The sequence below is a fragment of the Cannabis sativa genome, chromosome X, assembly GCF_029168945.1.
Source record: "Cannabis sativa cultivar Pink pepper isolate KNU-18-1 chromosome X, ASM2916894v1, whole genome shotgun sequence".
NCBI lineage: Eukaryota > Viridiplantae > Streptophyta > Magnoliopsida > Rosales > Cannabaceae > Cannabis > Cannabis sativa.
In genome coordinates, this window is record NC_083610.1 from 16,221,987 (window position 1) to 16,236,222 (window position 14,236).

The following is a 14,236-nucleotide window of genomic DNA, read 5'->3' on the forward strand; positions in this document are numbered from 1 at the left end:
TTTATTAATAATTTTATAAATTTAAATTATTCTTTTTAATTTTAAAATAAATTCATAAAAATATTTTTTTTATATAATTTTTTAAATAATTATATTAAGTGGCATGTCAATAGTTAAGTGACAAAAGTTAAACTTGTTAGAATTTAGCAATTTAGAGGGTTTTATCCAAAATTTAAAGTTAAAGAATTAAGTACAAAAGTAAAATAATAATTGAGAAAATTTAACTAAAACTAATCTAAAAAGAATTGAAAGTTTATTAGTATCAATTATTTTTTTTTTCTTTTTCTTTTCTGGGAGTGGTGGACAGCATCGGGAATGACATGTTGTTTTTCATGGTTAGGATAGGAAGCGAGAAAAGGATATTTTGGTAATTGTCGTTTCTCATGTGTAAAACCCTCGAAAAATCCCAATAAGCCCTAAACCCCTAATCCCACTTCTCATCCGCCCCTCTACGCGCGGACCCATTTCCATTTCCATTTGGTTCAGCCTGGTTTCGACAATGGCTTCGGTCGCTCTCCGAAACCCTACCTCCAAGCGCCTTCTCCCATTTTCATCTCAAATATACTCCTGCTCTAGGGGATCGGCTCACACCGGTCTCTCTGTGTCCGAGTCGATCTCTGCAAATGACAAATCTTACTCTCCGATGCCCTGGTGGAGATCTATGGCCACCTTCACCAGAACGTAAGTTCAACTTCTGACTCTTCAGTCATCTATTCAATCGTGTGTATATGGTGATTGGATTATTAAAAGTTTTTGATGTTGTCGCTATAGTGAATTGTTTGATTTTTGGTAACTGTAACTAGAATCAGCTCGCGTTAATGGTAAAATGGGATTGCTTTTGTGCGGACTCGTAACAGTTGCTTGTAATGGAGGATTGGATGTGTACTGTGAATTTTTCTTTTGTTTTGACTAACTAGAATTACCCAAATACTATTCACAAGGTCAATGTTACCTTTGTTATTGTATCTGAATCCAGCTTCGAGAAGAAATGTGGATAACTGCCAATTCTAATTCTGTTTGATGTTTTTTTCTAACAGAAAACCTCATGTGAATGTTGGAACAATTGGGCACGTCGATCACGGAAAGACTACTCTAACTGCCGCAATTACAAAGGTTTGGCTATAAATGTTTGTGATAGTATCACCATGTGGGTCTGTCAAATTGTATGTGATGTGTTTTGTTACTTGTTTAAATCATCAGCAGGTGTATTGCATTTGTGAGTCGTCTTTTTAGTTTTAAATTTTCACCCTTTCATGGACAAAACCTGAGATGTTTATGTGATTTACCTTAGGTACTGTCAGAAGAAGGCAAAGCCAAGGCTATTGCTTTTGATGAAATTGACAAGGCTCCAGAGGAGAAAAAGAGAGGAATTACAATTGCAACGGTTAGCGTGCTGTTTTGCTGCTGCTGATTATATCATCTATATATGAGTCTGCTATTTTTTAGGCTGGACTTTAGTGTATATTTTTATATTTTTATTTTTCTGTAATTGATTTTCTCTTGCGACATGTGTGTTCCTCCAATTTGCAGGCCCATGTGGAGTATGAGACTTCTAAGCGACATTATGCACATGTTGACTGCCCTGGACACGCTGATTATGTCAAGGTAAGCTCAATAATAGAAATAACTGAAATGTATATGATTTTACAGTCAGTTTTTTTTAATGCAACTGTTACTCATGTCGAGGATCAAAAATTGAGATATGATGACTACAAACTCTTCCTGGAAAAAATCATATATATATATATTATGTGTGTTTTTGTTGTTACAACTTACAAGTTCCATTAGTTGTTTAAACTTGTAATGCAGTGTGAATGTCCTACCGCTGGACATTCTCATGCTCACCAATGGGACTATTTAATAAAGCATAATTACTGTACAGAATATGATTACTGGAGCAGCACAGATGGATGGTGGTATTCTTGTTGTATCTGCCCCTGATGGGCCAATGCCCCAGACTAAGGAGCATATTTTGCTTGCCCGACAGGTGGGTATCTTGTTATTATCACTTTATTGGAGAGGATAGTTTAGCTACATGTTTTTCGTAATGCAAATACGATATTCAACAATGCATATAAAGATTTTCTGAATGTATTCAATAGGTTGGCGTGCCATCACTTGTGTGCTTTTTGAATAAAGTTGATGCTGTTGATGATCCTGAATTGTTGGAGCTAGTTGAAATGGAACTGCGTGGTGGGTATCTTTTAAAAATATTAGCCAGACCCAATGCCATACTTCTTCCCTTTAATCATTTACATCTTATTATTATTGCAGAGCTTTTGAGTTTCTACAAGTTCCCTGGGGATGAGATTCCTATTATTCAGGGTTCGGCTTTGTCAGCCTTACAAGGCACAAATGAGGAGATTGGAAAGAAAGCTATTCTAAAATTGATGGACGCTGTTGATGAATATATACCTGACCCTGTCCGCCAACTGGATAAACCTTTCTTAATGCCAATTGAAGATGTTTTCTCAATTCAGGTAAAACCTGCGTGTGCTTTATTTAGGCTTGTGTATACTGACATTTTTTTACAAAGTAGCAGCCCCATAATTGTGTTCATAAGTTTGAATGTTCGAAGCGTAATTATTAGGTGGTTTCCTTTAAGATTGGGTGTAATCTTCATATCTAGTTTTCTATTTTGTAATGCTACTGTTGTTGCTGTTTACTTCTGATAAACAGTTACCGAAGTTTATCACGAATGTCCTCTAAATTTGTATCTTAAGCTTGCAATTGAGGATTGGGTGGGGTATGCATGGCTCTAGCCCACTCCTTACATTGCTTAAAATTATTTATGATGTGTGGTGCGGTTGAGTATATCATGTCTTTTTGACTATGAAGTATTGGCTTTTGTTTTTGTATAAAAGGGACGTGGAACTGTGGCAACTGGGCGTGTTGAACAAGGAGTAATTAAAGTCGGTGAGGAAGTTGAGATTCTGGGGTTGAGGCAGGTACATATTTACATCCAGTTCTATTATTTTTGGTGCCGCCAAGCATTCTCTTGATATCTCCGTGAGCCCTGCGCTTTCTAAGAATGGCTGGTCTGACATGATTTTCCTACTTTAGGGTGCTCCTCTGAAAACTGTGGTTACTGGTGTTGAGATGTTCAAGAAAATCTTGGATCAAGGACAGGTAAGTGGCTAAATAAGATACGCATTATACTTAGGTGTTTCTTTTGCTTGCGGTTCCATTTAATGATTGATTTTGGTATTTAATAGGCTGGTGACAATGTGGGTCTTCTTCTTCGAGGTCTAAAACGAGAAGATATTCAGCGAGGACAGGTATATGGCATGAAATTACACCTCAGGAATTTATTTAGAGTATTGCATAAACTTTTAGTTATAGAAATTGACTACTTTGAAATTACACCTCAGGAAATCTTAGGTTGTGGTATTGCATAAAATTTTAGTTATAGAAATTGACTACTTTGATAATTTTTGTTAGGCAGGTTTTGGTCCTGGTAGTTACGTTGCTTGAATGTTGACTAGTGATCAGTTTGTATTACGTTAAGAGGACTAATATTTCAATATTATATATAGTGGAAAACAATCTAGTAACTACTGTGTTAGATATAAGGATTACCATATGAAATATCTTATGTTTCTAATTTTTGTTATCATATTGGATTGTAAAACATTGTAAGATTGTTTATTGCCCAGGTAATTGCAAAGCCAGGATCTTTGAAAACATCAAAGAGGTTTGAAGCAGAGATATATGTCCTCACAAAGGATGAAGGTGGGCGTCATACTGCATTTTTCTCAAACTACAAGCCTCAGTTTTATATGAGGACTGCAGATATCACTGGAAAAGTAGAATTGCCTGAAAATGTTAAGATGGTTATGCCTGGGGACAATGTGACTGCCGTTTTTGAGTTGATTCAACCCGTTCCTCTTGAAGGAGGTATGTTTTCATATTCTTAAAAAAGACGTACCCTGCATGCACTCTAATAAGTTACCCTATTCACTGTCTTTTGCCTTTGATTAGTGTCATATTTCATTTGTTCATTAAATACCTGAAAATTACACTCTTCTTGAATGTGTTTATTGTTAAATGGTTCACACAATTTTCTCATATGGGTGCATCTCCATTCTGTGGTGTGACATTTTAAATACTTTTTATGTCTCGAGTTGTGTACAGTTGTCATGAAACATTATTTGATGGACTAGAACATTGTTGGTTGAACTTGACAGGACAAAGATTTGCATTGCGAGAGGGAGGTAGAACTGTCGGTGCAGGAGTAGTATCAAAAGTACTGAGCTAAGAATTTTGATGCGCCCGGTCCTTTTTATGTTGTCTGTATTTTCATTAGCAAAAAGGGGTTGATAAACAAAATGGAATATTCAGTTGGACAACATGCCATGTGGTAATTGCTTATATAGTCCACATTTGATGCGGTTGTTAGATCTAGGCATTATCAAAGAGGATGTTTGATGTTACAAATTCGAGTAAATTGAAGGATCGAGGAATCTCAGGCATGACCTTTTTGCATCTTTTTTGGTTATTTTTGTCATAAATAATTTTCCGGTACCGGTATACTTGACCATTGTTGTACCTGCTTGTAGCATGGGATCTGCAATTCAATTTAAGATTCAAATAATTTTTATTTTTATGTTACTTGGCATTATCAACGTTTTCATGTGAGAAAACAGCTCTCTTGGGCTTGGAATTGGATTATTAATCATCACTGCCACTGATGGTGGTGTAATCATCAAGGCAAATTATATTCTTTTGGTTTCAGTAACATAACGAATCACTTGTCTTTGTAACAATCCTATTTGCAGAGATAAAATTCTCTTCTACCTTCGGCAATAAAATGAACACTTTTAAATAAGGTTATGGTTAAGTGTATGTTGTGTTGGATTATGATTGAATAAACATGAGATACGATAAGTAGACCCAAAATATAAAAAGAGCCATCATTCTCATTTTTTCTTTCAAAATGAAATTCGTTTGTATTATATTACTAGTCATTCTAAAGTTTTGTTCAGTGATTTCAAATTTAAATTTAATGAGATCAGCGTAATGTACGATCTCTATACCTAGTTTCATAAGTGACTAGGGTTTTCCACTCAGTTGGGGTTGTCACCAGCTTGGGAGCGTGACTTGCCGGGGCCTGACCGAGAGGATCAAATGCTTCCTTCTTTAATGGGAAGTGATTCCAAGGCGACAACGATGTGCTCACTTCGGTTTGTGACTCCTAGGCTCTAGGGCTTTGCTAGTCCTTCAGCTCCTTTTCCAACGCTGGTTTGAGGTGTGGACCGTGGTGGAGCTTGCGATCAGGTGGGTTGTGATTGGTGCGACTCAATATCTCTTCTGTGGCATCATTAAAGGGTGTGCTGATGTTCTCCTTCGGCAGCCATTTTTGTATTGGTTGTTAACAGTCTATTGGCATTTGTTGTGTTTGATCATCTTTTTATTGATTTGTTAATTTTTATTTTGAACTGGGTCATATTTGTTAATGGACGTACCACTTTTGTTACTTAGAAATAAATATATACATAAAGTTCTAAACCAAACTCGATAATATTGACCTTGTTCAATTTATTCCTGTTGCAAGTTATACAACCTACAGAAAGCCAAGCTTGTGATTCCCTATCTATAAATACTTGTATACAAATTTATTATCTAGTGATATAATTTAACTCTTAGAATATTGCGATGGCATTAGTGGTAAATATTTTAGTTTAAATTAAAATATGTGAGACTCGTTACTCAACTACAACAATAATCAAGATGCGGTGGGGGGTTGTACAGCATAGGGTGCCATACAACAAAGCTCAATTTTTTTAACACCATATTGGCCTATAGAGCTCCCTACATTAACACTCTATTAGACTAGCATCTTAGTTAATAAAGATATATTAACATGTTCCACCTGAAAAGGAGGAATACCATGCTCAAAACTGATATTACTGATTATGGTCTGTAACAAAACTATTAATCAATTAACCAAAGTTGGTTAAACAATACACAAAATCTAATTATAAAACATCAATTAATATGTTGCTTACTGGCTGCTGATCAGACAGAGGTCAGGTCATCCTCGATCGAACTCTGCATCATCTCAAACTTACCTAGAATTCTTTCGAATCCCCCTTCCACTTATGTTTCGTTAAATTTTTAATTTGAGCCTCTTCATCTCCACCACATCAATTCCAAATGAGCTTCACCCCAATCTAATCATCAACCAGCTATACATATACATAGCATATACAGTTACTCTCACATACACAGCTAGTCATCCTGATCTTCTAAGTTCATCAAACGATTCACCTTCGCCCTGAATTTTACTTCCTCTAACGCTTAAGCGAATCTCAACAACGCGACTGCCATCAGAGTTGCAGCTCTGAAATAGATATCTTTCACACTCTTATCCACTTTGTTCATCACTTCATCTTCTTTCAACCCCATCTTCCCTGCATTCTTACTGGCGTAAACAACAGTGTCCCTCAGCCTATTAACTGCCCAGGAAAGCCAAACCAGGCCAAATCCTAATCCAGTGCTGACGAGTCTCGATGAGCAAAATGGTACCTTTGCACAAGCTAATTTACAGACAACAGAGAATAAGACAGCCAAGCCAGTACCAGCAATACCGACTGAGAACTGAGTCAGGAGCTCAGGAAGCTCGGGACCAGATTTTTTCAATGAAAGGAAGGCACTCTTTCCATGCTTCTTCTTCTCAGTCATTATAGATAGAAGGTTTTCACATGCATGGAAATAGTTCTTTTTGTAGAGATCTCGTACTCTGCCCACCCTTTTACCGCTCTTCTTTTTTTGTGACTTCTTTACCTTTCCAGGACTGTTGAGCACACGGCAAAAATTCGATTAGTAAAGACTCAAAACTAAAGCCAACATTGGTGATTGACAGACAAATGAAGAAAATAAGTGCATATTTCTACCTCTTCATAGGAGCAACAGTTGTTGCATGGAGCTTTAAAGAAGATGCATCAAGAATAACCCCCACTGCAGTGCTGTCCAACCTGTTTTGCAGAATTGATTGCAGGTGAGGTTTTTACAAAGAAGAAAAGGAAAACCCAGAAAGCAACAATACATTTAAATTTAAGAAAATTTATATATATGTACATATATATATAAATGATTATGTTAATTAAAAAGATTGTTGCAGTATGATCAAAAGTCCACAAAATATTCTCCGAGAAAAAGGGGTTGGAGGTAGCTGGCAAAACAAGTAATGCTTTGCTTCATTTAACCAATTTTTATACATGCCTTTCATCATGCATTTCCATGAACAAATGCATCACATAAAATTACAAGAGAAACATGCTTTTTTATAATTGTTTTCAACTAGATTATCAAAAAGTTATGTCAAATGCTGTAGTAAGCAGATAAATGAATTCACAACCATCACCTCTAGCAAAAGGTCAACATAAAAATGAATTCCAAAGATGCTTTTATAAATCTAATTGTGCAGAGGGTAAATACACATGATTAAATATCTGCACTGAAAAGAAATTAAATTAAGTTTTTTTTAATGATACGTACCTACTATAGTGCGGGACAAGCATTGACTGTTTTTTCAACTTAGCTGGGTTTTTGGGCAAGTAAAACTCAGCAACAACCGAAAGTAGATCCTTCACCTCAGTCCCCGTAACATTGAACAGGACTTGACCATCTGGTTGAACTGTAATTTTTGAACTACCCACCAGATCTCCAACAAAGTCCAAAAGAGGCTTTTGGGCATACAGTTCAGAACCAGGGTAGATAAGAGGCGTTACTTGTTGATGTGAATCAATTCTTAATGCTTGTAAGCCCATGATCTCAGAAAGTAAAGTCAAATCCACTCCACCTCCCTCTGGTTCATTTACTGCAGACATGAGGAATTGCAAAATTGTTTCGTGTTTTCTACAATGTTCTGCAATGCTAGAGCTGAAAAGCATGGAACTTGGACAGCCATCTGCAACAAGAAGTAGGAAAATATAAATAAAAAATAAACAAACAAGGCAATGCAAGAAGACAAAATAATAGTATGATTATGAAAATAGGAGATAACTGCCTAAATCAATTGTAAGGCAGTCAGTCAAATCTTAAATACTGAAAAAGAAACTTTGAGATAACTTGCCAACAATGTTTCTCACGTTTAGTTCTTTTTCTTCAGCTTTCAAATCTACATTAAATCTTCCTTTTGCAACCTCTTAAATCATTCTTGTACTATGATGGACATCATATAAGCAATCAACTTCTACACATACCATAACCACAAAATAGATGCCCCAAAAAACAATAAATATACTAAGCAAGGGACATGAAGTAAGTCCAATAGAATTTGTGGTATTTTAGGTAAATAATACTATAGAAAAAGCATATCCAAACAGCAAAAGCATTTAACAAATGAGTGACACAATGAAATGGTTCATTTTCATACCTTGCACATCAGAAAGCATGGTCCTTTCACCCACAGAGTCAATCTTGACATACTTGTTAGACTCGGATAACCCGCTTATGGGTTTCCATGGGTCCTCAGACTCTTGTGGTCTCAGATTGAGGGATCCGAGTCTCATGGTCTCATGTTTTGGTCCATAATTCGACAAAAATGGTTGGAAATCCTGGGTTAATAAAACAAAACCAGATTAATTCAATACAGAAACAAAACAATTAATCATGGACTGGACAAAACAGATTAGCAGAAGCAGGCTCTCAAAGCAAACATCTACATATTTGCATACATAAATACACAAACACAAAACAGATGAATCCAATGACCCCTTAATGATAATAATGGCAATCAAATAATGAACCAGCACAACAACCAGATAGAATAAAGAGAATTTAAACACGAACATTAGAAACCCAAAACAATTTCATAATCTTAGGGAAAACCAAAACACATTAAGCTAAAGTCTTTACCTGAATGGCTCTGCTCATGCCCTGCTCTTGGTGTAAAACGACTCCACCAGGAGGGTAGCCATAAGAAGCCATCAAACAAAGCTTGACAACCATGCCAAAGGGGAACTTAGTTCAGAAAACAAGTTTCTGAAACCAAAATTCTACCCTTATGTGGCCTTTTCTCAACTCACCCTAAACTTATCCATCCCTGGACCTCAAAATTCAAAGGTTTTCATAGTTCAAGCCTTTTGGGTGGCACCCATAAATAAACAGAAAATTCCAAAAACTAAAAACTGGGATTTATGTGATCCAATTGCCTGATCTAGAAAAATCTGATTTTTATTCCAGATTGTGTGGTGGTAGCACAAAGGGCCTCAAGAATCCAGGTTGGATTGTTCAAGAAAAGACAAAAAGAGGTCCTTTTCTACCTAGGTGGGATGGGATGGACCGTTGATTTTAGAACTTTTTCACTTGGTCGATCATCCATTATTATGTATTGATTTAAGTATGTCACCATGACGTGAAATCCAATATAAAGCTGAGGTAGAAAAATATTAGAAAAATCTATTATACTACAACCTATTTTAGTACACCTTTTATCTTTTATCCTTTGATTAGTTTAGATGGTCTAAAATTAGTATTTGAATTTTGTTTTTGGCTAGGTAAATTATTAATTTTTTTAATTTACAAAATAATTTTAAATAACTACAAACAATTAGATTATAACTAAAAAAAATCACATAGAAACAAATAAAAAATATACTAAAATAATCATTCCAGTGTGTATACTGTAGAATTACATATATATTATTGATAAAATTTAGTAATCCTATCCCAACTAGGGGTGTTCATCCGATCCAATCCGCACTTTTTTGGTCAAACAACATCCAATCCGCACTAAGTGCGGATTTCATATTTTAGATCTGATCCGATCCGCATAAGAGTTTAAATCCAATCCAATCAAATCCGCAATAGTGCGGATTAGATCGATTATTTTAGATCGGTTATTTTTTTAATAATAAATTATTTAATATTTCATAGAAAAAAAAATTAAAAAAAGACTATTGTTTATTAATCTCCAATAATAATCTATTTCCATCTCTATTTATATACAAATTAAACCAATATACATATATATATATCAATATATATATATACTTATTTTTAAATTTGCACTAAACTATATATGTATCTAATTACTAAAATAAATAAGCTAGTATATATATATATATTTAAACTTTATGTGTGTGTCTATGTGAATAAGAATTATTTTTCTTATGCTTTTTATTACAAAATAAATAAAATGCACCACCTCAATATATTACTAAAAGATTGAGAAATTAGAAGTTTGTGTCTTTTTTTAATTAATATATATTACATATTATAATTTTTTTAATAATATATATAATTAAGTGTGGATTGGATTGGATCGGTTACTTTTTGAGGTCAAACAACATCCAATCCGCACAAGTGCGGATTTTAAATTTTTCAATCCAATCCAATCTGCACAAGTGCGGATATCCGCATTTTGCGGATTGGATTGGATTGGATCGTGCAGATTAGATTGGATCGGATATTTTGTGAACACCCCTAATCCCAACCTCTACTTAGTTATATCTATCCTCTTTTTTTAATAAAAGAAAAATGCGAAAGAAACTTTATAAAAACCACTAAACAAAAGATTCCACCTCCCTGAATTAAAAATACCAAGTTCGAAGTTGCCCAATCAACCAAAATATGCACTTGAGTAGTGGGGGCAATTTATTTATTTTTTGTTTTTTTTTTTGGTAAAAGTAGCTTATTAATAAAAAAAAATTCTTATTTTTATAAGAAAAAAATATAAATTTTTTTAAGGATATAAATAAATATGTGAATAAAAGTAAAAATAATTTTTTTATAAAATAAATATATAAATATGTGAAATAAAAATAAAATTATAAATTTACAAGAATAAAAATAAAAATATATGACGGTAAAAATTAAAAAAAATATATTTTGTTGGGGCAAATATAAAAATATATAAAAAAAAGTTATGCAAAAAATTAATTTATTAAAAGTTGAGTGGGTCATGTGCCCCAAATGACCCCATTCCCCTCCGCTTCTGCTTGAGCATTTAAAGATCGGGGATCCAGTTCACAATCACACCTAAAAAAAAAAGCAAAATCAGCAACAACAACCAAGAACTCGACCTTTACCTTCTAGCATGGTGCTCGCCACATGATAAGACCCTACGCGAGGTTCAAATAATTAGAGAAGAGGGCTAGGCTCTTACTGATAGAAATTTATATGAATAATATAAAGCATATGAACGATTGTATGAAATACGAAAAAAATCGAACATATACACAATATAATTATAAAATTGAAATACCTCAAACTATTGATTCTTTGAGCTTCAGTCTCACACGATAATCTCCAAAAGAAAATAAAACTTATTGTGGGTATTCATGATTCCAAGCTTTTTCTAACTCTCTTAGATAGATTTACTGTGTTTCACATAATGAGTAGTGAACTTGGAGACCGGTACGCTAAATTTATAAGTGAGATACTGTTATATATTTGTTATTTAACAAATATATAATGAAGATTAAAATGTGGCATATTATATATTAATATGAGATTAATATATATTATGTGTTGGAGGTTATATCATATCATATATAGTATAATAATACACATAAAATTGTAACATATGAGGAGTTACAAATCTTAAAATAGATTGTAACCTAAGGATCAAAATTGATAAATATGTAATTATGTGAGTTGTTACATATGGGAGTTATGGAATTAATGGGATAAGTTTCTAGCTGTTAGAAACTGTTACAATACTCAATTATATCATTTAAATCGGTATTAGGACGTTGGGAAAAGATTTAACTCGGAGAGAAGTTACATTTTGAGTTCTCTGAAAACAGTTGTTTAATAGTTATTTTTATGTTGTTTTATGGTTGTTTTCGAACATCTGGAACCAGATTTTTGAAAACGTTTTTATCCCATTAAACACAAATTAAAGTGTTGGTAACAGCCATGTGATGAAAGGATTTGATTTTCAAATGTGATCCTCAAAACACAATAAATAGATGTCTTGAGTTTACTTTGGGTGAAGAAGTTTCTATAAAGAGAGCACATTGCTAGAAACACTATAGGCTTGATAAATCCATAAAGCTATTTTCATTCTTTCTTTTCCCTAAGTGCTTGTGGTAGGAGGAAATAAGCTTTTGGATAAAGGTGTAAGACCTTGTTCAAGTTTGGTGATTCCCCTATTATACACTTATGGTGTATGTGGTGTTGAGATTGCTCTCACATCTCTTTTATAAATGTGTTATTTATATATTGTGTCTCATGTGTAGCTTTTTGCTTTGAGTTGTAATCCCTCTCTTCATCTCTATTCTTATTTTATGTGTATATTTTGTTTAGTGTTGTAACATTATTTATCTATATTTTTGTCCTTTGTATTATTTATCATAGAGTTGTAAATTTGTTGGTTTGATATTTCTATTGGAGCACAACAATTTTTCAACAGATATTTCATCAGTATTTGTGTCATATTAATTGTGAGAATATTTTTACAATTAATTCAAATAATTAAATTGAATAACTGAAATATTTGGTAAATAAATTGTTACCATAATTAGAATATTCTTAATTAATTATATTTTATAAATCAAATCATTGATCTATTACTATATATAAAATATTCTAACATTCTTCCACTTGTCAATATTTAAATTAATTTACCACTTATAACCCAACGATTATCCTTAGATGAGTGCTAATTATAACTTTCTATTACAACCTCTTAGTGAACTTCTATCTCCAAAATCATATGCCGAAATATTTTTTTTTATTGTGGTATTCGTTATAGTTACAATATTATCCCTGTAAATTTTAAGAAATTCATAATAGTTAATTTACAGTATCGAAAATAAAGTTCTTAATATTCCAGTTTACCATGTGTGTTCAAAAAACTTCAAACTTATTGTCGACACTGTAAACTATTAAAAAATTTACAGGAATGATGTTGTAATTATAACGAACACTGTCATGAGAAAAAAAAATGAACAAAAATATTTCGACATATATTTTCAGGCATAAAGGTTGACTAAGAGATTGTAATAGGAGATTGTTATCCTTGCTATATAACAAACATATAAATCATGGCAATATATCTTCATTGTATGACGAGTATTATCTTTCATGTATTACGATATATTTATTACATAACAATATACTTAATGCAACAATATACTTAAGCAAAAAAATCCTAAACCTTATGTTTATTCTGGTCCTCTAAAGATAATTTTCTCAAATGAAATTAAGCTGCACATGAATATGAGAAAATATCGAAAATAGAGTTTCATTGAATAATTTAGTTGTACAACGAAAAACTCTATAAGGAAAAACTGAATCTCATATTTACTTTACGATCCTTGAATTTATGTTGCGGCATGCCTTTAGTCGAGGATACTGCGATCATCCAATTCAGTCTTGCATGCTTAATGACAACTTATGCTTCTTTATGGCTAAATAGTCAATGTCGATATGCTAACTTTGACTAGAACTATTATAGTTCTTATCCATAAATACTGTAACTGAATTTATCGCAAAATTTTCTTATAATAGTCTGAAAATATAACTCTAAACTGTTGGCTTAGTATGAAACTCTATAATACACCATACTAGATATATTTTCAAAACAATAAATGTATCTAACTTTTATAATGAAAAAAAATAATTAAAATTCTCAACGATACAACTTACTAGTAATCTTAAAGACGTAATTAAATATTGATTTACATGAATCAACATAGTAATGGAGTTGGAATCTAAATAGGTAACTATATTTTCAGATTGTCAATTCATCTCAATAAATTATGAATGTAGTCTTTAATATATCTCAAGAAAGATATTTCATCATTTTGTATAAAGTGGTCTTAACTTAAGTTATTCAAATACTACTTAATATTCCTAAAAAAATGGCAATGCTAAGTCTTATGCAAACTCTTAGACATACATTAGACTTCTAAAAATAAAAACTTGACAACGTAAGAGGTCTCAAGAGAATATAATTTTAGGATCCCTTAATAATGAAATGGATTACTATTTATACGAGAAAAATACATTAATTAACTTTCTCTTAACAATTAAGGGATCACATAATAGGGATTTGATTTGGATAACTAAATGAGGATATATTTATGGCAAATATTCTTGAATATCTTATTCAGTGTGTTATCCTTCTCAGAGGATCTGGCTTTACTGGATAATAAAAATTTTTGCGGACGACAATCACGAGTAGGTTCTGTTTTCTGGATGAATTCTTTCTCAAGGCATAAACTTACCTGTTTTAAGCATAGAGTTCTCTGGTCGGGTCGTTGGGGAAAAATTATACATC

At 33.0% G+C, this 14,236-nt stretch overlaps 2 protein-coding genes across 2 annotated transcripts in view; one reads left to right on the forward strand and one right to left on the reverse strand.

Moving 5' to 3' along the window:
- Nucleotides 1-254: 254 nt before the first annotated feature.
- On the forward strand, nt 255-4,611 carry LOC115703190 (elongation factor Tu, mitochondrial). The gene is made up of 12 exons (XM_030630714.2): nt 255-681; nt 1,038-1,113; nt 1,292-1,384; nt 1,531-1,605; nt 1,883-1,987; nt 2,103-2,193; nt 2,275-2,480; nt 2,865-2,948; nt 3,064-3,129; nt 3,216-3,278; nt 3,657-3,897; nt 4,188-4,611. The coding sequence occupies exons 1-12, from the start codon at nt 500-502 to the stop codon at nt 4,256-4,258; spliced, it is 1,353 nt and encodes a 450-aa protein (XP_030486574.2). The 5' UTR covers nt 255-499; the 3' UTR covers nt 4,259-4,611.
- A 1,266-nt stretch (nt 4,612-5,877) lies between these two features.
- Nucleotides 5,878-14,236, reverse strand: part of LOC115703200 (uncharacterized) — a 49,829-nt gene continuing 41,470 nt past the window's right edge. The window contains exons 2-6 of the mRNA XM_030630721.2: nt 8,863-9,379; nt 8,381-8,561; nt 7,501-7,912; nt 6,897-6,977; nt 5,878-6,796 (exon numbers count right to left, since the gene is read on the reverse strand). Of these exons, the coding sequence (XP_030486581.2) occupies nt 6,301-6,796; nt 6,897-6,977; nt 7,501-7,912; nt 8,381-8,561; nt 8,863-8,955 (1,263 nt within the window). The 5' untranslated portion in view covers nt 8,956-9,379 and the 3' untranslated portion in view covers nt 5,878-6,300. The remainder of the gene's footprint in view (nt 6,797-6,896; nt 6,978-7,500; nt 7,913-8,380; nt 8,562-8,862; nt 9,380-14,236) is intronic.